The sequence below is a fragment of the Aricia agestis genome, chromosome 12, assembly GCF_905147365.1.
Source record: "Aricia agestis chromosome 12, ilAriAges1.1, whole genome shotgun sequence".
In the NCBI taxonomy this organism is placed as follows: domain Eukaryota; kingdom Metazoa; phylum Arthropoda; class Insecta; order Lepidoptera; family Lycaenidae; genus Aricia; species Aricia agestis.
Window position 1 is genome coordinate 11,346,239 of NC_056417.1, and position 26,378 is coordinate 11,372,616.

Genomic DNA, 26,378 nt, shown 5'->3' on the forward strand with positions numbered 1-26,378 from the left:
GCAAGCGCTGTTTCACGCCGGTTTTCTGTGAGAACGTGGTATTTCTCCGGTCGAGCCGGCCCATTCGTGCCGAAGCATGGCTCTCCCACGTTAATAATTAGTCGTAATGTAGCGTGTTTTCAGCTAGCGCGTGTGTCGCGGGTGACAGTTTTTCGTCGGCGTCATTTAACATTTTACATGAAGCTTTGTAGCAACTCTTAAAACTTACGCATACACCAAAAGAAGACTTGTGATTGGCCTTAACTTAGTCGTAGTGTAGCGCGTGTATCGCGACTCGCGGGCGACAATTTTTCTTCGGCGTTATTTAACATTATAAGTAAATTATGTTCTGTAGCAACTCCTAAAGCATACATCAAAAGAAGAAGTTTTGTGATTGGCCGTCAGAATTTACAAATATGTTTTAGTCGTAGTATAGCGCTCCTAAAACAGGGAGGCATACATCAAAAGAAGACTTGTAATTGGCCGAAATTTAGTCGTAGTGCAGCGCGTTTTCGGCTAACGCGTGTGTCGCGGGCGACAGTTTGTCGTCGGCCTCTATGGCGCGGGCGCGGGCTCGGGCGCGGGCGGCCCACTCGACGCGACAAAACGCCGCAGTGCCCACTGTACCCAGCACCGCTAGCACGCCCAACTGCACTGACAGCAGAGCTTTGGACGAGTAGAAGAAACATGCGGCTGCTGCTAGCGACTGAAAAAGATATATATCATTAGCTTCATGGAAAGGAGCAAACGAACTCAGTACAGGGATAGGATATCAAAAAGCTTCATTCTTCGTATAACACAACACACATAATATTTAAATACAACTTACACCAAAACTCTAGTTCCTGTAAATTTCGGTTTTCAACAAATGAGGCTAAAGTAGAGCTTGGTTAAGGATACAGAGTCGGTCCGGGTAATCCAAGTTGTTTAGCCAAAATCAGCGAGGATTTTGTTTGCAAAACGGTTAGCACTATGGTGCGATACGCCATTATTTTGTGACACCACTGACCATGGTGTTAGAAAAACATAGTACTCAATGATTTAGCGTTAAATTTGATTAACCAGACATACCCTGCCTACCTACCCCTAAATAAACATGTTGCACAACTACCAACTATTACAATTTAACTCACTACAAAAAAAAAACAATTACCTGCGTAAACTTAAACAGCGCGAAGGCTGACGTACTGTTGTCAGCATACTTCGATCCCAGGATGGAGTAGATCTGAGTGTTGTAGCACGCGTCACCGAACCCAAGGAGGAAGCTGCACAGCATGGCCAGGTATGGTGATGGGCTGATGTATGACACATCCCAGGTGTCACCGAAAGGCGCGACGTTGGGTAGGTTGATGAAGATGAGGAAGAAGCTCGTCATGTGGATGAGGTAGCCCATGATGACGACGGGATCCCGGCCCCAGCGAGTCGTCTTGCTGCCTAATATACCGAATAGGGCTCCACCTGAAAGGATAATGTTTGGATTAATTTTTTATATAGATATTAAAGTTTATTACTATGATGACAAGACAAAGATAACACATTGTTACAACAAATGCTTATTTTTAACTAGCTGTTGCTAGCGACTCCGTCCGCGTGGACTTCAGTTTACAGCGCGCGCGCGGTGGTATCCGTTCCCGTGGGAATGTCGGGATAAAATCTAGCGTACATTACTGCAAAGTGCAAACTTTCCTCAAAATTCATCTCATAAACAAAATTCGTAAAACATTTTATACTTTCGGGTTTCGCATTTATAAGTAATATTAGTATGGAGAGCCACTAGCCAATGTTTAGAGATGTCTTTTTGTACTGTCAGAAAAATTTATTCATACATAGACCTAGATCTTAGTGAATTGTCGGTTGTATCAAGCACAGTCGACAGAAGAAGATTCAAGATTAACATTGACTTGACCCAACCCGACCAAATAACGTAGCAGGGCCCCCGCTACCATATGTGCAATGTGCACACGGGCGCCATCCTCTAGGGGCGCCAAGTCGCCATCTTTAGGGGCGCCAAAACCAAGGACCCAAAAAATTTGCCTAAAGGGGCGCCAAAATCCTTTTTTTGCACACAGGCCCCCTTACGGGGGCCCTGTAACGTAGCTCCACCATTTGCTTATAAATCAATTTAAACTCTGATAGCAAATGAATCAATCAACGCAGGCTATTAAAAAGTCGAAATAATACATTTTTATAATACATTTGACGACCTCTGTGGCTCAGTTGGTGGGCTATCGGTAGCTCATGCCGGGGGTCGCGGGTTCGAATCCCGCCGACGGAACAAAAAATTTTCAAAGTTCCTGGGTCGTGGATGTGTATTAAATATGTGTATAATATAATAAAAATCTTAAATATATGTATACTATAAAAGTATTAAATATATTTCCGTTGTCTGGTACCCGTAACACAAGTCCTTCAGGTACTTAGCACGGGGCCAGACTGACGTGGTGTGAAGTATCCATAGATATTAAAATATTATTAATACGAAGATGTAAGCACGAAAATCTATGAATTTTAGCATACTCAACGCAGGCTATTAAAAAGTCGTTATACCTAATACGAGTACCTACAACTCGGGCGAATTAACATGACACCTGGTTCAATTGACGTTTCTCTTAAGTACTGAGTGCAAAAAAAGTTTTTTTATTTTAAGTTATTTCAAAAAAAAAATTACGTTACCGGAACTAGTTATTTTTATAGGGCTACACTAACCACAGTATTAACCAAGTACGAGTTGGACTCGCCCAAGGGTTCCCCAGCAGGAATACGAGGTTTATAGATGCGTCCGATAATTTGTATCTAGCTTCATATTAATATATTCCGTGAGTAGCTAATTCATACCACAGACGCACGGCAATGTTCAAACGTTAATACGAATAACAAAAACTTAACAAATTTAACGTTCAAATGTAACAACTAACAAATAACACAACAAAACTCAACAAAAATCCAAAAACAATAACCATTAACTACTAACAAATAACTCCGAAACGCAAACTCAATAACACACGTGTAACAGTAACAGAAATAATATGCTAACGCTACTGGACGCGTATGACGAGAGCGGGGTGCTGCGCGGGGAAGCGAGGGAGGGGTAAAATTTAAGCCAGGTGTCAAGTTAACTCGCCCGAGTTGTAGATATATTTTCATTCGCACAAAATTAGCTTATTTCATATTGACCATAATTCATTATGAAGATGAAAGCAGGAAAATAACAAGTATGTATCTATTAATTTTATCAAACTGGACCATCAATCATAGACCGTGTTACATGGCCAGCACTACTGCGTTATATATTTGCTGTTAGATAACATATCTGTGAGGTAATCCGTATATAACTTAGTGATATAACAATGGAAATATGATTCAACAAGCAGGTCAATACGCCAATCGAGACAACAATAAAGGTAGTTTATTGACATTATCTGTCGAGTGTTTAAGCGGCAATGAAGCTGAGAGCGTCATTACCTAAAGTACGGTTGCCAGAGGGAAAGAAATTCCACCAATAACCTGCTACAACGTTATACCTGCTGTTTTAACATGTTATGTGTGCAGGATACCAATATATTAATCCTAATTATTTTATTTTTGTAATTTATAGTTATTTGTTTTAAAATATAGAATGTTTTTTAATATGTTATATTATATAGAGATCAATGACTCTAAAAAGAATTAAAGAAGAATATTTTTCGGCTCCAAAGAGAATAATTTAAAAAATTCTCCACTAGGTGGCGCTCATTAACATTATCAATTTCTATTTCTATACAAATTGATAATGTTAACCAGTAGGCGGATACGATTAGAAATAACGTGTTTAGTTTCCTGATAGAATAGCGGTACGCGAATACTGCATAGACATTTATAACGCATAATTACTTTTTAATGTTTTAAAAGTTCAAGCTCAATGTCAAAATCAAAAACCTTACTTAGGGCCTGTTTCACCACTTCCTGACAAGTGTCGAATAGGCTATCCAACACTTAACTTGACATAGGTAATATAAAGTACGGAGAATCTGTCAAAAAAGATGTGAATAGTCTATTCGCCACTTTATCAGAATGTGGTTAAACAGGCCCTTAGCCCGGGCGCGCACTAGCGGCCAGGTCGCGGCGGCCATCGAAAGTATGGTGTGGCCGCGTTGCGGCCAGTGCGCGTGGGCTATGGCGGTTTCATACTAAGGTATCTATCTCGATGGCCGCCGCGGCCTGGCCGCTGCGGTTTGGTCGCTAGTGCGCGCCCGGCCTTAGACCAATTATAGTCTTTAGGTTTCTAAAATGCGACATGCTGATGAACAGCTAGACTACTCAACTGCGTTATATCTGTGCTCCTGAAAAACATAACCCCTTTCTCCGGCGCAGTTGAGAAAATGATACAACATTTCAATGTATTTTGATATGGTTAGTCGGGTTCTATCTATTATGGTTCTCTTCAGCTTTAATCTGATTTAAGTAATTAACAGTGCCGTAAATAGGGCGGTGCCACCGGTGCCCAGGCACAGGGCGTAGACTCTGGGGGGGCGCAAAAATGGCCAAACCAGGCAGGAGTATTATTTTTTTCGGTTTGCTCCCGATAATAGTTCCCGCTGCGCCCCTAGAGCATGATTCCAACAATAAAATAGACCTATACATTGCTTTGGGTAATATAATATCTAAAAAAGCAAGGGCGCAGTTGTAGAAGCTCGCACAGGGCGCAAAAAAGACTGTTTACGGCACTGGTAATTAAACATTCTTTGGCACATAGAGCTTCACTCGCTCTAGCTTAGCCTGAAATACGTACCTAGCACCTCTCCCAAGCCAATGAAGACACCGGACAGGCCAACGAGCTGTTTCACGTTGTCGCCCATGGACAGCGTGAACCCAATGCTGGGACTGTACACGCCGCTGAAGAAAGACAGCTCCACACCTGTATAAACGGAATATTAATGGATGAGAGCATGTCTAATTTGAAATAACCGGAAAGCACTATGTAATACAAATAGTGATGTAAACCAAACAGTATCTTTTTTTTTGGTCATTGGCTACGAATAATAAAACATTATTCGTAGGTTATAATAAAACATTGGTCTTATTTCCAAAAATCTGTAGTTTGACTTATGAGAATCCTGCTAGTGCTGTTTGATAAAATAATAGAAATAAAGCATTTTATGTCAGAATTATCGTCAACTTATTGTTTTAAACTGATATAAATAGTAATTTGGTATTCCTACTGAATATTATATTCCGATTTGTGATCCAATTAATTAATTATTATGATAAGTGATAACTAATCTTATGTTTTAATTTCTAAAATTGTGACTTTGTTTTGCTTTAAATATTGTTATTATTTTCTAAAGACCGATTGATTATACAGACTGATAGCATAACCACTCTCAAAGTATGTTCCGCGGGGCTCCAGAAAGGCCTTATAGGCTCCGCGAGCGATGCATAAATTGTTTTTAGAAATGTCATCAGGCCATCATGGCCATGGCCATCATGGAGGATTATACGTGGGAGAGCCATGCTTCGGCACGAATGGGCCGGCTCGACCGGAGAAATACCACGTTCTCACAGAAAACCGGCGTAAAACAGCGCTTGCGCTGTGTTTCGCCGAGTGAGTGAGTTTACCGGAGGCCCAATCCCCTAACCTATTCCCTTCCCCTCCCTACCTTCCCCTGTTCCCTTCCCTTCCCTCCCCTATTACCCCATTTCCCTCTTAAAAGGCCGGCAACGCACTTGCAGCTCTTCTGATGTTGCGAGTGTCCATGGGCGACGGATGTTGCTTTCCATCAGGTGGCCCGTTTGCTCGTTTGCCCCCTTATTTCATAAAAAAAAAAATGGAGAGTGTCTATGATGGTCTGATGATTGGAGATTAGATACCTACAGTTCATTTATAGACCAAAACATTGTTTTTTTAGGGAACCCGTCAAAAACTTCACTTCATAAAAGGGTTTCGCGGAGTTTTGCCGGGAATGTGAAAGAGTGATGTTGTGAAATTGTGTTAACTGGGTTTTTAATGTGTAATATAGGTAGAATATTAACCATTGGATATTCGTTATCGTGCGCAAGTGGAGGTAAACGCTGCAACTTCCAGGAACGTGCCTTTTTGTATTCCCTCCAAATCTACGTCGAAAATTTCAATAAAGCGTCTACCACTTCACTGAATTGACCGACTTGACTCCTTGACTGTTTAGACTTTTACTTAGACTTTGACTAGACTTTCGACTTGACAATATAGTAAAACGATGATGAACAATATTGTAAGAAGAATATGATTATTATTTATTACCCTTGTATGTAGCAAAGTACACCCCAAGTCAGTGCCAGGTTTTTGCCACCAAACAAGTTTGAGAATGGTTTAAAATATTGTTCTATATTTGAATATTCAAACTCACCAGTGTATATGAAGGCCAAGCTGAGTAGCAACATGTCTCCGGTGCAGAACAGCCTGATCGCTCCTCGGAAGGCGTCCATGGCACTCTCGCCTTCTGTTGCTGCCATCTCGCTCTAAAAATGAGACGGGATTATATTAAGCCATGGTACTAGAATATCTATATTATAATAGTTTGCATCAAATAGACTCCGAAACTACTGGGTTTAAAGGCATAGACACATATTTGATATTACACCACGGGAAAGGACATAGGATAGGTACTTTTTATGGGAAAACGGTTTCCGTGTGATACAGTTTAAGCAGATGGTATCATCTATCAACTGTTTGCTATCAGTTGATATATCGATTTACTTTTAACACATAATTTCATTACAAATTTTAACATTTTGCAACTCGCTTCATGGATATTCGTATATTAATTTTCCAACAAAATCTTATGTAAATTAGCAATTACGTTGTACCATATTACTTAATAAATAATTAATTCTTATCAACACTTCAGTAAAATCAATTAAGAGAGTCTCGTAAATTTAGTTTTACCTTGATCTTAATATACTTTAAAAAATTATATTAAAATGATAAAGTTATTTTAAAACAATCGTAATAAATAATAATATTATCTCTGAATTTTAGACCACTTTTCCGTAGTTCACAGCAACAAATTAGATGAGACATTTTGTCGATCATTAGGCGAATGTGTAAGGCCCTAGAAAATTGATTTAGTATCTAGTCTATACTAATATTATAAATGTGAAAGTATATCTGTCCGTCTGTCTGTCTGTCTGTCTCGCCTTCACGCCAAAACTACTGAACCGATTGTAATGAAATTTTGTACACAGATAGTCTAAAGCCTGATAAAGGACATAGGCTACTTTTTAACTGGAAAAAGGGTAAAGTAAGGGGGTGTAATTTGTTCAAATTAAGTTAGTTCCAAAAACTCATAACAGATGGCGCCAAGAGTCACCTAGATCGCGCTATCGCTTGCTCATACGTATTTCTATAGGAGGTAGTACCATGTTGAGTTAGGTTTTCGATTCTTTCGATTGTTATACAGGTTAATTATTAATAACTCACCTACCAACTTAGATATTATCAGAAACAACAGCGCCAAAACTACTGAACCGATTGTAATGAAATGTTGTACACAGATAATATAAAGCCTGAGAAAGGACACTGGCTACTTTTTTACTGGAAAAAGGGGTTGTGAGGGGGTGTTTATGCGTAAAGTTCAAATTAAGTTAGTTCCAAAAACTCATAATAGATGGCTCCAAGAGTCACCTAGATCGCGCTATCGCTTGCTCATATGTATTTCTATAAGAGGTGGTACCATGTTAAGCTAAGATTTTCGATTCTTTCGATTGTTATACACGTTATCAAATAAATCACCTACCAACATAGATATCAGAAACAACAGCATACCAATAATAAATACTAAATAGTTTATGGGTAAAGCTAAAGTTGTGTAATGCAGCTAAGTTGTGTAAAACTAAATAAGCTTTAAAATTTGGTACCTATAAAAAAGTTTACTTAATAAAAAAAATATTATGTGCACACTACACGGCTGTTTTGGGTATTTTGATTTAAGGGGTACCAGGGTTTTAAAAAGCTTTTTGACACCAATTTTGTTGACACCGCGCGCTATAAACTGAAGTCAACGCGGACGAAGTCGCGGGCAACAGCTAGTTCTAAATAAATTTCTTTAGGACTTAGGTGAATAAAATGCCTAAACATTAAGTGCACTGTGCAAATTAGGTAGTAGTAAGGTGCTATAAGTGAATCTATTGTATAAGCAAGTGGTATGGTAGGCTGTTCTATTTAATAGTTATTTTTTTATGAAAATAGAAATCGTCCAATCTCTGAACAAACACATATAATTGGTCCAATACCTTTATTTAATACCATTCTTATATACCAGGTATATACCAGGGGTTCCCAATCGGGTTTAAACGTGGGAGAGCCATGCTTCGGCACGAATGGGCCGGCTCGACCGGAGAAATACCACGTTCTCACAGAAAACCGGCGTGAAACAGCGCTTTTTTTCCCTTTTCCCTTTTTTCCCTGTTCCCTTCCCTTCCCACCCCTATTACCCCATTTCCCTCTTAAAAGGCCGGCAACGCACTTGCAGCTCTTCTGATGCTGCGAGTGTCCATGGGCGACGGATGTTGCATTCCATCAGGTGACCCGTTTGCTCGTTTGCCCCCTTATTTCATAAAAAAAAAACACTTTCAGCCTGCGCCACAATATTTTGTCACGGCGCCCTACTCTACTTAGCTATTCCAAAAATATACAATAAATAAACACCTTTAGGTTGGGTTGCACCAGAGGCGTGGTAAAAGTTAAAGTTAAGGTTATAGTTAAGGCTAAATTTAACTTTAACTTAAACCTTAACTTTGACCGGAGAAATTGACAGATGACAGCTGGTCCAACTAGGTTATAAATGAACGTTGGCGGGGGCGCTGCTGCTAAAGGAGAACTGTCAAAAATGGCGTTTTTGTATGATGACAGCGTTAGTTCCTTTTTTCGCCACGTGAATTTAAAACCTTGTCGAGCTCTTTGGTTATGGTTAAATATGGCGTCTTGATGGCGTCAATTTTTAACTTTAACCAAAGATTTGACATTTTGCATTGTAGTTAAAGTTACAGTTATAGTTAAAGTTAGTTGGTGCAACCCAACCTTAGTGATTATAGTTAGGTTAAGCAGGTAAATAATAATAAACAAATATTTAAACATCTGGCTGATTTGCGTAATGAATATTATAATTAATTTATTTTGTAATATTTGTGGTTTCGGATAATGATGGAGGATCGACTCACGGCGCCCCTCTATGCCTTTCCACGACGCACCAGTGCGCCGTACACTGGTCCCAAAGTAAAATAAACGGGACAAAAGAATTTTCGGATCGAAGTCGTCGGTTTTTAAAAGGAATTTACAAGTTTTGATACTCAAATATTCATAAAAAAAAGTTTTATTTAAATAAAAGTTTGAGTATCAAAAAAGTCCTTCTCTCCAAAAATCTTCTTACGTCATCCATCAGGGTGCCACGCAAAATATATTTTACTCGTAGGGAGCCTCGCAAGATGTATGTTGTCTACGTCAAATTTAGGTCTTGCCCCGCCACTGCATTGCCTACTCTAGTTTCGCTTTGGGATTGATAGGGTGTATTGTGCGGTAACATGCAGTTAGTGACAAAACAACAACCTTTACATCGTCAATGGCGGGCGCGCGGCGGGCCGGCCGCAGTATGAGCAGGAACACGATGCCGAGCGCGCACACCGCCGTCAGAGAGCCGAACACCACGTTGCGCGTGTGCTCGTCGATGTGCGTCTTGCCCTGGAACTTGATGAACACGAACAGGTTGCCGAAGAAGAGGCTGGAAAGGAGGAAAAATGTCAGCTATACGGATAGGCGAAGCGTCAAGCTCTGAGAGGGTTACGAATGACAGAGTACAATTACTTTTTCTAGCATGGGGAATACATTAAGGTGCCTTCACAATGGACCATGATGGCTTCACAATAGACCATGCTGGCTTACGTTACAAGACATCGACATTGTGTAGACGGAGTAACGTAGTAACTAACTACGTAAAATTACTTATATCTTCAAAGACTGAAAAGATTATTTTTTTTTCAATCTTCATTGCCGCCTCCTAAGTCCTAACTTCTAATGCTAGACGTAGATTATACGAGATACATCATGCCTTTATTATCAGATTCAAATGCTACAAGGATAAGACCTTTCGGAGCTACGACACGTTCCAGTGGGCCATCGTGGGCCATTGTGTACTGGCTACTTAAAATTTTGGAACATTCATAACGGTTTCTGGTAGCCGGTTTCATTAAAACCAAGGGAGTAGATATAGCCAATTTTGTAGTATCCAAGTGTGTTCGCATTAAACAAGGACGTTGACCGAGACTGGCGAGAGTTTAGGCGCAGGCGGCAGTATCGATTTTTTATATGCCATCCCACTCATGGATCATCTTTGTTGTCAGACAATCAAGTTGCCTGATAGTCTCTTTTGTCCTAACCAAATTTGAGAACAACGAGAATCTCTAAATTTGACATTAAAATAAGTTACATGTTCTGCCGATAGATGTCTCAAAACGCTGGTAATATGATCGAGATATTATCATTTATGCAGATATACCTATTTACATAATATATAGGTACGTACTACGCAAGATTAGGTGAGACATTCATACACAATATGTTTAGATAAATAGCTGACAAAGTCGTAATTTCAACTGTATATTGTGTCAACTTCGAGTTAGTGCTATTACTAGACTACTGTTGTGTGTTATGCTAACTTCCAGTTAATGTTTGAAGTCTCCGTTAACAGTTTGGGTTCGAACTTCGAACTAAGTCCCGCGTTACTCTCGATTGTTACCATCACTACTTTGCCATGTAATAACTTATGTGACTGACAGTTTGTTCCCAGTTACAAAATTACATGTTTAAGGCACGCACCTGCAGCTCTTCTAAAATTGCGAGTGTCCATGGGCGACAGTAGCTGCTTTCCATCAGGTGACCCGTTTGTTCGTTTGCCCCCTTATTTTATAAAAAATGTGTCTAAAATCATCCGTACCTGCACTGCAGCATCGCCCAGAAGACTCCCGAGTTTCGGGATATGGTGTCGGCATCGCTGTTGACGGTGAGATAGTTCCCCTGGCCGGTCCATATCGCCGCCGCGCCCGCGCCGATCAGCACGCTGGCCGCGTACAGCAACCACGTGCGCGGAAACAGGAATGATATTATGAAGAACCTGAAATAATAAAATAGGTTAGGAGAGACATAAGAGTTGCAATACGCTAGGTTACACACAGAGTCTAAGCGGGGAGTGGAGCACCATGGAGTTTAATGGGTAAATACTAGATCCTACGGAGAGTCCCTCATACTCCGACCGATGTCTTCAATCCGCCAAAAATGCGCAAAGCATTTCCCTATGTAAAAAAAAGATAAAGACAGAAAATGGTTTGAGGGTTGCTGGGCAATGCTCTTATAATTATATAAACAGAGATATAAACAGAGATTAGAAGAGCAGACGTCACTATTAAGAACCTGCAATAAAACACTGTATTACCAGAGATGAGTTGAGGGATACTGAGCAATCTTCTTCTTCTTCTTCTATATATATAAAACTCAAAGGTGACTGACTGATTGACATAGTGATCTGTCAACGCACAGCCCAAACCACTGGACGGATCGGGCTGAAATTTGGCATGCAGGTAGATGTTATGACGTAGACATCCGCTAAGAAAGGATTTTGATAAATTCCAACCCCAAGGGGTTCAAATAGGGCATGAAAGTTTGTATATAATAATACTTCTTAACGCGAGCGAAGCTGCGGGCAAAAGCTCACGCTCTTATAATTGTCTATGATTCAGAAAAAGAAATTGGAAGAGCAGACGTAACTATGAAGAACCTGCAATAAAACGCTGGGTTTCAGACATAGTTAAGATGTTTCGAATGATTCTGAGCAATGCTCATGTTAAGTCAATGCTCAAGAAAGAGAAACAAGCGGAACTGCCATTATATGATCACTGAAGAGTGAGTTTAATAAGCTCTCATAAGGACGAAGGCCGAAGTTTTCTTACGGACTCCAAAATGTTTAGTCAATTTAAGTACATTTCTCATCTTAGGTACGCCAAATATGTCTTATCTCAAATCAGGAAAGCCATTGAGACAACTGAGATAATAATGATCCGACACTTGTGGTACCGTCAAAATAAATAAACACCAGACAAGGATGTAAAAGTTATTCAAGGAATGTCATTAAGCAGGGAGTAATGCTCTTGTAACCTTTTGAACATCCGCAAGTTTTCTTTTTTGATAAGTATAGCACTAGAGTCTAGAACCAGTTAAATACACGTGATCTGATTCATATGCTTAGATTTGTATTGTTTATATTTTTCTTAACACGATAGAACATAGATAAAGAGAGATAGGGAGACGGGAAGACAGATGCAAAGTTGGTATCATAAGCACAGATTACTAAATAGAAACTGCGTGATCAGACGCCGCTAAATCTTATCTTCGAAGATAGGTAAAATGCGATGAATAATATACAGTAATAAAGAAATTCTCTCTCTCTCTCTCGTGAGAAAAGATTCTCACTCTCTCTCTCGAAAGAAGAAGAAGAAGCAGGAAGCTATCACCTATCAGACAGGTAGTTTACCAATTACATAGTCATTAAAACTCATTGCTTACAGCTACGTAGGATAATGGGTGTGTCTATACCGGTTTGGCTTGTATTTCGAACCAAATGAACTAATATTATACCGAAATAAATTCTACCAGTTGACATTTGCATGGTACATTCGCAACGAAACTTGTCTAAAGAGAACTCGTCTATATTAGCCAATGCAATAAAATATATCTAAACCTAAATGCCACAATAAATGAATACTAAATGGAAGACCCAATAAAAATAGTTTTGAGATATTTTAGATACACGAGGATTCAAAGGCTTCATAAAACGAGTAGGAGCTAATAATGTTGAAGAAACTAGAAATACACTTCAATATCGAACTTGGGTTGCAAAGACAGCAAAATATTATATACCTACTAAAGATAATGTTATCGATTGTTTTTCTTCTTATTTTTTTATGTATTTAATTTTAAACATAGTTTTAAACCCACGTAGACGCCGATGTAGTTTTAGACTTCTATCATTTAGAAATCTATCTTCACCACAGTCCAAAACCTTTAATATTGGCAACTCAGAACGCACCATTTTAAAAAAGAAAATTACTATTATAAAATATTATTGACCTAATAAGAGTTATGTGCGCTATAGTCCAGTGTCCACGTACAAAACAAGTGCATACCGTTCGAATACCTCTGTGAAGGTTGTGGCTATTTGAAAGTTATTGAATTGCGTTCACTTTTAACTAGAGTTTTAATAATATACTTAAATAATTAATGTTAAAATAACAATTCATGACTAATTGGAAATACATCAACCAATTCAAGGAGCAAGAGAAGAACATATCGAAATAAAGGATAAATAAGGAAAATAAAAGATGACAATAAAGAAAACCCGAATGTTGTATATTTTATCATCTCAAGCGAGACGATAGCGGTAAGCTTTGGTAAATAACAATAATGATATAGGAATCAAAAAATATTTAAAATACACTGGCAAAGAGCGCTACAAGGAAGTCCAGAATTTAGACGACTTAATAGATGTTGACCGCTACATCGAAGGGCTTACATTCTTATCACACGAAGGACGTTCATTTTCAGGGATAGAAACCACTCTATATCTTTTTCAAATTACACAATTTCTAGATACCAAAGTCAATCAAGATAAGTCGTCAATCGACATAAAATTCAACCTACTAATAAATAAGCTATTAAAAGTAACCGTAAATGAAAATTTAAATGCATATCACATCATCATAACTGTACCCGTAAAGCTACGTCTTCTGTTTTTTAAAAAGACCTTCTTTTGGCCAGTGCTCTAAACATTTCAATCCACCAGCCTAGAAACATGTGAATTATTGTAGTCACGTTTGTCTTCGTGTCTCTTACATATTAATTATTAAACTAGTTTTAATTTATTCAAAATTATAAAAATATATTCGCAAATTGCTTATTAAACAACGCTGTTACGATTTTGAAAGGAACAAGTTTTTTTTTAAAACAGGTAACGCAAAAATTGCTTTCACAATCTTATTACGAGAATTTATATTCAAATTAAATAATGCAAAGTGATCCAATTTGTAGGTAATATTTGGAGATAAGATTTTTATTCGCATTTGGTTCTGCACGCCGATTATGCTACTAACGCTTTCTGGGGTTTTTTGACCGGAGTTTATATTATATTCAACGATCTCATTGATTGATTTTGACGAAAGCCAATCAAAAGTGCTAATCAAAAGATAATATTCAATAAAAAAAAAACTTTGGCACCAATCAATAATCCAAGACTGCTTTGGTCCAGTGTGGATACTATCAAACAGCAAAATTATAGTTAACGAGCTTTTGCCCGCGGCTTCGCTCGCGTTAAGAAGTATTATAAATAATAAATAATAAATAAAAAACTCTTTATTCAAACAAACAAAACAGATCAATTTACACACGTTACAAAAACAGAAATAGTTTGAATTGGCGGCCTTACTGCTTATTATATACTTACAAACTTTCATCCCCTATTTTAACCCCTTGGAGGTGGAATTGATCAAAATCCTTTCTTAGCGTATGCCTACGTCATAATGCATGATGCATGCCAAATTTCAGCCCGATCGGTCTAGTGGTTTGGGCTGTGCGTTGATAGATCACTATGTCAGTCAGTCACCTTTGAGTTTTATATATTATATAGATAGATAACGCCTGATATAAGGATTTTTGACCAATCGTCACGCATGTGTTGGTTTGATGACAGACTCATAAGATACTTTATAGTTTTATCATACCATCATACCAAAATTGCATCGAAAACATGTCAAAGCTGTTGCATTGAAAAAGCAAAATCAATCAACATAATGGTAGGAATATAATCTACGTACCTACAAAAAACATTATTAAGTATACGTGATAAACACTTCCTTGCTAGCAAATGTCACGGATTGTGCAACAAAGAAGAGCGGTCCTTTCATGAGGCAACAGAAGTTCAAAAATCTCGCGTCGCTTGCCGCTTGCGTCACTACAGTGAAAGTTGTATCTTGTTAGCAACACCCACTGTTATCTGCAGTTGGCGGTTGTTTTGATATAAATTACTAACGAGCCTACTGGTTACCTCAACATTAGAGATGAAGTTAAATTTTGATATGGAGCGAAGAAAAACGTAAGATTTAAACACTAACGGTCTTACCACAAAAGATTTAAACACCTGTTGAACGGTTGATTAGAGAAAAATTCAGTACAAAATAGTCTCAAAACAACTTCGAAAATATTTAAAATTCTTACCACAAAATATTTAAACATCTATTGAACAGTTGTTTTGAGACCATTTTGTACTGATTTTTTTTCTAATCAATTGTTCAACAGGTGTTTAAATCGTTTGTAGTAATACCGTTAAACTCTAGTCTCTATGTATATTCTAAAGAAAGTTACGGACATTTTGTGATGAATAATGATGCTCATTTGAACACTAACGCATATTGTTTCATAAATGAACTATGGCACGTTGCATCTACAACAGATGGTAAAAGACTATCAAGTTGAACTCGGATTAGAAACAAATTAGAAGCAATCTCAAATTAGAATGTAATCGTTTATCTATCAATTAATTTTATCAATCGAGAGAAGCGGCACAATGAATGAGTTCCATCAACAACTTTTTGATTTTTGGCATATTAATAAAGTTTGGGCTATTGTACAAATACAAAGTTAGTATATTAGTTCCTTTCTTTTCGCACTTGACAATACTGTTTGCCTCATATAAGAGTTCAAATTGTTTACAAAGCTGCAATTTTCTTTAACAGATAAGAGAGTCTCGCAAAAAATAATCACGTCATCTGGGACAAAGTTCATTGCACTATGTTGTTTATTTTATTTTTTAAACAATTTATATAAACAACTTCCGTAATCTCTTTAACTGGGTTTTTAGGTTAAAAATGGGCATTCTCTTTGTTTTTATTAGCATTATTAATATTTCTTTCTCCTTAATTATCGTGATTAACAACTAATATTATAATAAACATTGCTTGCTCTTTTACGGTTGATTAAACAAACTTGTCTACGGAAGTAACTGTATAATTTATCTAAACTGATACCGGCTTTCAACACTGCTCTATGATGGAAAATATATCCGACTAGTAACATGTAAATAGGCACATATTTTAATTTAGTGTCCACGATCGACATTGATTGTGTTTACTATTAGCAGCTGCCGCAATCGTAGTGGCAATTTTTGCAGCATTTTATTGATTTACCTACGTTAAAAATGACATTTTTATATGAATTTCGACCCAATTTCAAAAACTATTGAAACCCCTAATCACTGACTACGGAGCCTTCATATAAATCGACGGAACCGGCACTACACCCGCATGCATAAGCGCGCTGTATACGTAATGAACCGATGTTCTATCTCTACTCTATAGTCTACACAATTTACGATTTAGTATTGGAATTGTTTATAATTCTTGGTCAGGTTCAGCAAATAGGAATGAAACGTATAATATCTCAAAGAAATTGGACATAAGTAGGTAATATTTCAGTTTAAAGAATTAAAAAAAACTAAAGTCAACACATAAAATAACCCTTAGCGAAAACTAAATAAATAAAGAAAATATAATACATAACCTGAATTAATAACAATGAATGATAAATCATAAAGCTAATATCCCAACATGTTCCGGTCAAATATCGTCGGGATAAAACTCTGAACGGTTCGCTATCCTCGAACTGGTATTTACTACGTACGATACAGCACGCAACGATTTCTATGCAATAATTAATAATTCGCGACCGTATTTAAGACCATGCGAACCATTGGAAAACCAAGGAAAGTACACGAGAGCAGACCTGGCGAGGAAAATAAAAGTAATAACATTAAGAATGTATTTGTTAGGTACATGAAATGATAAATTAGTTCTAAAACAAAAATTAAATGTGGGTACAAGACCCCACCTGTGACTTAGGAAAATGTTTTGTGATGCCGAAACACATAAATAATTTCTTCTAAAAGGACGTATATTCCTGGTCATATTACATCAGTTCTGTTCTGAGTTCTGACCTTCTCACACAATATGTTTTGAATGCTCTAAGTGGGGAAATAAGGTCAGCTTATTATGAAGTATAAATAACAAAACAATATTCACAATTGACGTAGAGCAATAGTTCCAGTAAATACTATAGTTCATGTGATTATTTTCCATTGAACTTCCAGAAAGGCCAGAAAGTAACACAAGTAACAAGTTGAGTTACGAGAACATTAGGCAGTGATAAATTTTGGACTGGTTGCGAACTTTGTAATATTCTAATAAATCGGGCTTGTCAGCCGAAAGCCAGGTCATCACCTTTAAAAGGAGCATTGCATAATACCACAGGCCACAGCACATCCTACACATTAGATTTGCACATGCGAATAAAATGACCCAAGTTCTAACAGGAAAATCTTTATTGGTTACAAAATATCCCAACCCAATTATGGTTACTAAGTAAAACAGTAACTAAGTTAATTACTAAGGTTTCTTAGCAGGAAATCATTACGAAACCAAGATGCTGCAGGATAAAATACAATTTCGCTAAACGATACTAAGGTGACGGAAGCTGGTGATAAGTGATAGAGGAAAATTGAGGATAAGATACGCGTTTGACCAAACCATGGTCAAGGTATTGTGGAACAATAAGGAAACATTGAGGGCGGAAACATAACTAATTATAACTGTTACTGACCAATACCATGCAAAGTCACCTCAAGTTACTCAAAGATAGCCGCAAACCGAAGCAGCAAAGAATTATTATTTTTTAACAAAAAATTAAAACCGACTTCCAAAGTAAAAAAACAAAAGTAATATTCTTAAAAATAATCTAAAAAGGATCAAATAATTCTTATTCCTTATTATAGTGCCATCTTCAGTCTTCGTAAACCTCAACTATTTCTGTACTCAATCTTCGTACTTTTGAAGTCGCTACCAGCCCGGAAAAGTTCTGAGATCCTTGACATAGAACTGACGCTAAGTAGTAAGCTGGTACCGACTTCAAAAGCATGAAGATTGAGTATATATACAAGATTTTTAAATAAAAAAATGGTTATTGTGCCTTACATATGTCGACATAGATGAGTATAGTGTGTCGCGGACTTTTTTGTAGATATTTATAAGATCTACAATTACTTAGAACATTTTATGGTTCTATCTTTTATAGTTTCGGCAGCGTACGCAAAATAAGTAACTTTTCTGGTTGATTTTACACCTGGCGTCCGAAAAACCCAAATATCTTACGAAACCCAATTTTTTCCAAAATAAAATTTGGCCTATGTTCAGAAATAATGTAGAATTCATGGCTTTTGCTTGGAGTAGTATAAATAAAGTCAAAATCCTCGAACTTGTATCTATAAGGATTCAAAAGTTCTGTTGGGTACCTTCAGAACCAGGGTACATCCTGGTGCAAAATCTTACTTTTTGGTAGTATATGCCTGAAACACTTCAGAAAAAATCAAAATCACTATATGTTTCCATACAAATTTCAAGGAGTCCCTTCGATTCCTCAGGGATCCCATCATCAGATCACCATTTTTGTGAACATGGTACCAACCTCGGATTCAACCCTGTACAACAACAAAATAATCATGAATATCGGTCCACGAACGGCGAAGTTATGGTTGAACATACAAAAAAAATAATATAAACAGACGAACGTATAACCTCCTCCTTTTTGGAAGTCGGTTAAAAATATGAAGGTTTTGACTGTCTTTGAAAGAAACGTAAAACTGATAACAAGAAGAGAAACGAGAAGGAAATTCTTATTATCAGATATGCAGATTTCAACAATCTGGTCAAGACAGCATTACATTCTGTTGTGACAGCTTTTGAAACCTTAAGTATCTCGTTTATAAGTCTACCTGGCTATAATCAAGGTAGATCAATATCCTGTAATAAGCTCATTAAATAAAAAACTATTCAGCTGTTTGGATAAAAAAAGTAGTATGATAAATGGATACGTACAAATATGTACAGGCTCCGATAATCATCGCACCCCTGGGACCAGTGAAGGTGATGACGGATGGAGCCAGCCAGTTGCAGATAGCCAGCGTCGCATAGATGATGGCGAGCGACGTGTAGCCATCACCGGTGAATGTAGCATCGTCCTGGCTAATGCTGTCTAATATGGTTTTCTGCAACAAATATTATGGTTATAGAGTTGTAGATTATAGGATGATGCTAATGAAGATATTTCGCTATGATATGATATTGAGCTTTAGGCAGCTTTTTTAAATATCGCCCGATGACATCTAAACTTCCATGCTTGATATTAAAATCTCTCCACCACATCTTTTCCGGCTCAAACCGCTGAACTGAATAATGCATATGTTATTTATGTGTACACTTGTTTATTTCCAAATAAGATAAATATATGTTTGGTGTTGAGCCGCGGGTGTTGCTACAAAATGTACTGTTACTTAACGAATCACGATAGAAATTTGCTGCACAAGAAAAGTTTTATAATTTAAATACTTTCGATTCACCTAAAATATTCCATTGTTTTGAAATAGATATTGGCCTTTCGATAAGTACGCAGCCTTGTCATTAGGATGCAACCAAAATCGATATCGCTTCGAAAGGGCATTTACAATTACCCATTTACCATATCTTTCGTTACACAATTTTCCAAAACCACAACAACTTTGTTACAAAATCATATCGTTTTATTTCAAAATCCTTTGGCACCAAAAATTTATCGGTGTTTTGTAAACGAGAATCCTTCTTTAATCGGTCATGGACCTTCAAAATTGTATTTTATAGGTTATTACTTATTAGTATATTTTTTTGGGTTCAGACTTCGTTACTCAACCATGTTTATTGTTGTTGTTATGAATTTTATATGGTTCGAGTTGGACTGATCGAGAAGACTGATTTTTTTTTCGAATGGTCTTTATAAGTTACTAGCTGTTGCCCGTGACTTCGTCCGCGTGGACTTCAGTTTATAGCGCGCGATGTCAACAAAATTGGTGTCAAAAGCTTTTATAAAAAACTTTACCCATAAACTATTTATCATTAATATAGGCTTAAGGTTACGTCATTGCATAGAAAAAGTACTGATTTATTAAATAACGTAAAAAAGATATAACAATCGAAAAAAACCGAATATAAGATAATACCACCTCTTATAGAAAGACTTTTGAGCAAGCGTTAGCGCGATGTAGGAAACGCACGGCGCCATCTATTATGATTTTTGGAACTAACTTAATTTGAAAAAATTACGCATTTTCACCCCCTTACAACGCTTTTTTCCAGTAAAAAAGTAGCCTATGTCCTTTCTCAGGCTTTAGACTATCTGTATACAAAATTTAATTACAATCGGTTCGGTAGTTTTGGTGTGAAAGCGAGACAGACAGACAGAGATACTTTCGCATTTATAATATTAGTATAGATATAGATTAGTATAGATATCTGATGCTTCCATACTAAGAATTAAGATTAACTAAGAAGCAATGAACCCGTAATATACGGCCTAAGCCCGTTGGAATTAAAAATCAACTAGTTATAAATCAGTGATCCTAAAAGAATCTAGTCTTCTGTCTACCATAACTCTATTAGTCGGGGTTACCCAAGGGTAGTCGCCCGCCCGCAACTTCTTACTTAAAATTATCCCATACAAATCAGTCGTAACCTACGTTGTAACAATATTATACTCTTTCGAAATTAAATAATATGGTTTTTGGGCCACCTGTGTCGCACTGTGCACCCAGAAAATATTATACGGGACTCGCAAGACTCAAAGCCCAAATAGTTTTTTGTATTAAGATAAGATAGATTCAAATAAGCCTTATAGTTCAAGGTAAAGCATATTTAATGTCCAGTATGTTAATATGGTGTCACTGACACATAAACTCTAAAACCTAAATTCATACGATTTTATCTTGAAGTTAGAAATAATATTACACTACTACGAGTATGTCCTGTTATGGGTATAATAAGAAATTAAGTATGTACTCATGTCATAATATTTATTTATCATCTCTTATTAAAAGTGATAAGACTTAATAATTATTATCACTTTTAATAATAATACTTATCTTAAATTTTAATAAGCTATTTTAGAATCCGAACGGAAATTGTTATTGGTAGACGATAGATGTTTCTTTCATTTCTAATTTCCTATGTTAAAGCCATAAAGTTAATATACCTAGCGGAATAGAGAAACAAGCGCCTGAGCAAGCGAGATGTCACTATCAGTAACACTGCGTGGTAAAAAGAGACGTGTGATACATGACAGCAGCACTCTTTTTTTGACGTCCAGTCGGCACGTGCCGCACGTTGACAATTTAATCTCATAGAATTCATGTTCAATCATGCTTGTGTAAGTGTATACGTACACATATTTTTCACACAGATGAAGACCAATTTCGGTTTCGTTTGACAGCTCGAGATTGTTGCTCTATTCCGCTAGGTATATTAACTTTATGGTTAAAGCTTACAGAAAACCTAAATAGGTTCCTCGCCGCTGCAGTTGGCAAAATTATAATATTGCAGATTGCGTACAGATCAGTTTTGATGAAACATACATCTGGTACAAGTGTGAATTAATTTTCATTAATAAATGTTTTATCAAAATTGAGAATTATTACGTAAAACTAGTAATGCATAATATAATTCAACATAACCTTGAATTTGTATTAATATCAGATTGACCTAAATACTGGATCCTCGAGTTTATCAATAACAACTAGAATTGATATCAATAAGTGCGAATATTAAGCTAGAGCAGCTTTTAATCGTTCGAGAGATAATACGTCATTAACTCATTACTTATTCCTCTATGACTTAAATGCAATCAGTCACTGAACCACGTGGAATGTATGAAAGAGGTGGACGAAAAACACCAAGTTTTAAATAACAGTTCAGAAATCAGAGTGTAACTTTAAAATCGCTTTATTATGTAATTAATCGTAAATTAGAAGAACAATAAAGTACAGCGCGATTTGTTTCCGAGAGAGAGACATCTATTGACAGAAATAGAAAGTAAATATTAACTTATTTCGGTTGAAGGCTTGAAGCCTTTATTGTTTTGGTTTTCAGGTTGAACATTAAATATTTTAGTTTATTGCGCGTAAGGCGAAAAATTTTATGATTTACATTAGTAGATTTTTGTAAGCTTGCTTTGGGGCCGTTCATAAAATACGTTCGCATACAAGGGGGGGGTGGTTTTGCCGAGTGTGACAAGATGTGACTGGGCTACGGCAGCGTGACGTTCGCCGTTCATTAAAAAGCTCGAGAGCTGTTATGTATATTAGGAAACGCTGGTACGGAAAATGCAGAATGGATAGATGACGATGAAGTGGATGGTAGTTTCGAAGATGTAGAAGATGTTGCAATACCAATAGTTTTTTACGGAGGGGAGCCCCCCGCTTAGTTTTTGTGACGAAATACATATTTACAGGGGGAGGGGGGGGAGGGTTTCAGAAAGTGTGGCACAGCGTGACAACCGGGGGGGAGGGGGTCAAAAAATATAAATTTTAGTGTGACGTATTTTATGAACGGCCCCTTTTTAAGTTGAAACCTTCGGGCATTAACCGATTTTTTTAATCGAGGACAGGGATTCGCGATATCAGTGAAACCGCGGAAAAAACCGAGTGCAAGATCATAAATAAATATACAGTTAATTAATAAAAGGCTCCGAGCGATTGCCCTGTACTGGTTTCTTGGCCTAATAAAAAATGTCTTACGTAGGTACTTACATATTTTTTTATTTTACTATATTTTTGCGTCTTTGTCTGCAAGGATCTAACTTCGAAATGTTATTATGCGTAAAATTTGGACTATAGTTTTTCAGGGCGCCTTTTAATGCAATCCCAGGCAAACTCGGCGTATAATACTATGTTGCCGATTTTCCATCTGCACATGGTATTAAACTAGTATGTTTATAAGTATACGATTTGGCGTATTGCGCGATCGAGCAGATTAAACTATCCACTGCGACGTCGACCGGCGATAATAGAGACCTTGAGATGTCGCGTTTTCACTGTAAGCGGCTACTGAAAATAATAACAATATTCTCTATTTTTTATACCTAACCGCCGTGTCTGCCATATCATTTATACGAGGCTCCCGGGCCACTGGGTAATTAATTACTCTACCTGTGGGGCCCAAACAAATTATACGGGTCCCCATTAAGGCATGGTACTCTTTGTACCTATAAACGTGTCTAAACACACTAGGCCGAAAAAACGCGGCCGAAGTTCGGCATGATTACGCCTGCAATGTATTTTAAATTACTGATGAGTAATGAGTAATGACACACCATGTCGGAATTCTCCCAAGCGGTCACATGCGACCGCGATAAATAAATAAATACTTAATAATAAAAGGTCTTTATTTCAGACATATATATGTACCCATAACACGCAGAGATTTTAAAAATAATATGTAAAATTAAAATAAAATAATTTAATAACAATAGATATTATAAGCTATTGTGTCTGGTTTTTCCAAGATCGAGGTGGAAAAAAAAAAGTACAGCATCTATCCATAGATGCTGTACTTTTTGCAGATGTTAATAAGTATAATAATTATTTTATGTGGGTTTTTTCTTTATTTTTTTAGGAATCATTAAAAATAAGAATTTCTTTTGGAAATTAAAATAGTCCAATTTAATTAAATATTGAAAAAAAAAACTATATATTTTATTGTTTCATTACTTTGTTTATTCATTTGAGATTGGTAATATGAGCACAGAGTAAATTTACCACTTCATATTTTGAATTATTACTACTGCAACTCCTATGAATCTAGATTCTAGTAATTATCAACAAAAACAATTTAACCAATGTACCAGACAAAACTTGCATGTTTAAGGTACATTCTCAAATAGATATATAAGTTGGAATTTAAAAAAAAATGGATATCTGTGGTGGCCAAGGGCATCAACAGTATGATTTATCAGTATAAAGATGAAGAGGATTAGGAAGTGTTCAGATCTCCTTCATCTAGCAAGGCACAATTTGTTTAGAAATGCCTTAAATCTATTTAGGGTGGGTTGCACCAGAGGCGTAGTTATAGTTAAGGTTAAGGTTATCGTCAAATATGGCGTCCATTATGGAATTTTACTAGGGATTTGACAGTTCATTTGATATTTTGTTATGGTTAAAGTTACAGTTAAAGTAAGTTGGTGCAACCCACCCTTATAAGCTATATTCCTAAACATATCATCATTTATCTTTAAAGATTTAGAAAGTGTCATGAGATAATAATGAGATAATGATAATATTCACAAGAATAAGATATAATTTTTTTAATCAGAACTTAATCAAAAAAGATACAAAATAAAGAGTCAACTTTGTTGGCAATCACATTTTGCACCAAATAAATATTACAGAGAACAAGTTCTTAATTAAAAGTGGACAGATATTTATATAAGTAATCTGATAATTTAATCCTATTAAAATGTATTTAAATTGTAGTAGACTATTAAGAGTTATGGATCAGTTAGAATTATTATACAACATTAATTGTTGCTAGATAATATTCTGCTTAGTTTAGTAGCAAATATTATATTTTAAGTGAAGGTTGAATGTGAAAGTAAAGATGATTTACTAATATGATTACCAGATGTAAGTGTAAATCTTAAAATTATTGTCTACTTAAGATAGTGTATAACATAGGTTACTAAGAATAAGAAATGATAATAAGTACCAAATATATAAATAAAATAACAATCAATATCTTACCTCTATATTTCCCATGGTTTGGAAAGCAGTAAACACAAACATAAACCCGAAACCGAGTAAAATAACATTTAAAAATCGACGATCCATCTTGATGGTTTTTATTTAGAATTATATTTTATAAACAATTTTTATATCTTTCAATCTTTTACGTATACAATCCTGCTGTTGTTTTATTTCATGGTAAACATAAAACATGCACCCAACAGCTCGCGATTACTTTTATAATGCGAAAATATTTACTGATCGAAAACATTGAGATCTCCCTACCTCTTATCGATTCATGTGCTAGGCATTTTAGGTCTTAAACACATGTGAAGTAGAGTTTATTTTTATGTTAAAAGGCTCATCAATGTAAACAAAAAAGTCACTGTCATAGTAATGTCAAACATCCAACAAATGTCAGCTGTCTAATCTTTTGTCTATGCCGTATAAAGCTAAAACACACAATCGGCACTTTTTGAAGATTGAACTTTGAGGTTTGAAATTTTAATATAATTTATATTAGAAAGATCACCCGAAAGCAGAGCTTCATAACGTTATCGAATACCCGCAAAAATATCGTTACGTACCGGTATCTTCATAATGGTAGCCAGTTTTTATAGATATCTAGTAACATAACCAAAAAATATCGTTATAAAAATACCGGTAAATATAACGATATTTTCTGGTATCAGGTATGCGGTATGCGTCGTGCACCAAATTTCACTCGCAGCTCAACTTCCAACTTCCGAGCACCAGTTTTTATATACGTGGGAGAGCCATGCTTCGGTACGAATGGGCCGGCTCGACCGGAGAAATACCACGTTCTCACAGAAAACCAGCGTGAAACAGCGCTTGCGCTGTGTTTCGCCGAGTGAGTGAGTTTACCGGAGGCATAATCCCCTCCCCTATTCCCTTCCCTTCTCTTCCCTACCCTCCCCTATTACCCTATTCCCTCTTAAAAGGCCGGCAACGCACCTGCAGCTTTTCTGATGCTGCGAGTGTCCATGGGCGACGGAAGTTGCTTTCCATCAGGTGACCCGTTTGCTTGTTCGCCCCCTTATTTTCATTAAAAAAAACTTTGACTTAACAAGTCAAGATGGTGCTGCAATTTGTTTAGTCTACAAATATATACTAGTAATCTGTGTTGTTTAGTCAATGAATGCAGAAAATTATGCAAGGTACCTATGTCCGTATTTATTTACTTGTTTTAATTGTGGCGAATGCGGGGGATTGGCAAAATATGGATAATTATTTGTAATGTCTTAGTATTTATTACTAGAAATCTAAGTTTAATACATATATATTTTGTAGACTGTAGTTAAAAATATCAACACATTTAAAAAAGGAAGCACAAAATTATATGATAGCATTTACAAAATATCTAGGTATTATAACACGAAGAATATTTTAAGGAGCGTAGCCCGTCGGATCAGAGGCGCTATGCACACGACGGGGCGGGGCGGACCGGTCAATTTCACCGCGAACGATAGCACAAAGGGAATCCTACAATATGTATTACCAACGCACACAAAGGGCAAAAAGACCGCTCCGCAGGTCTCCACCTCCACTAGTCGTGTGTTTTGTGTACCACCTCGCCCCATCGTCTGCAAAACAACAAAGTCCGTCCGGCAGCCAGCGCTGTTTTTTTTATACAAACCATAAATTAGTAATATTTGAACAAAGATACTGAGCACTGAACTACTGAGTACTAACCATATT

At 36.7% G+C, this 26,378-nt stretch overlaps 1 protein-coding gene across 3 annotated transcripts; it reads right to left on the reverse strand.

Moving 5' to 3' along the window:
• Positions 1–130: 130 nt before the first annotated feature.
• On the reverse strand, positions 131–24,922 carry LOC121732259 (UNC93-like protein MFSD11). Of its 3 annotated transcripts, none has more exons than XM_042122083.1 (9): positions 24,678–24,922; positions 18,955–19,124; positions 10,923–11,099; positions 9,545–9,710; positions 6,342–6,453; positions 4,748–4,873; positions 1,133–1,437; positions 488–685; positions 131–418 (listed from the first exon to the last, which is right to left on the reverse strand). In XM_042122083.1, exons 1-9 carry the CDS (start codon positions 24,762–24,764, stop codon positions 401–403), a joined length of 1,359 nt encoding a protein of 452 aa, XP_041978017.1. In that variant the 5' UTR covers positions 24,765–24,922; the 3' UTR covers positions 131–400. The 3 variants fall into 3 exon arrangements, with proteins under 3 accessions (XP_041978017.1, XP_041978016.1, XP_041978015.1); XM_042122082.1 differs by having other exon boundaries at positions 9,539–9,710; positions 24,678–24,921; XM_042122081.1 differs by lacking the exon at positions 131–418 and having other exon boundaries at positions 468–685; positions 9,539–9,710; positions 24,678–24,921.
• Positions 24,923–26,378: the final 1,456 nt, after the last annotated feature.

Bases quoted from the DNA above. Each gene is read 5' to 3' on its own strand.
- LOC121732259 (XM_042122082.1), bottom strand. From the start codon at position 24,764: ATGGATCGTCGATTTTTAAATGTTATTTTACTCGGTTTCGGGTTTATG. The intron at 1,438-4,747 runs GTACGTATTTCA...TTATCCTTTCAG, and splicing joins TGGCTTGGGAGAGGTGCTAG to GTGGAGCCCTATTCGGTATA. The intron at 686-1,132 runs GTAATTGTTTTT...TATCTTTTTCAG, and splicing joins CGCTGTTTAAGTTTACGCAG to TCGCTAGCAGCAGCCGCATG.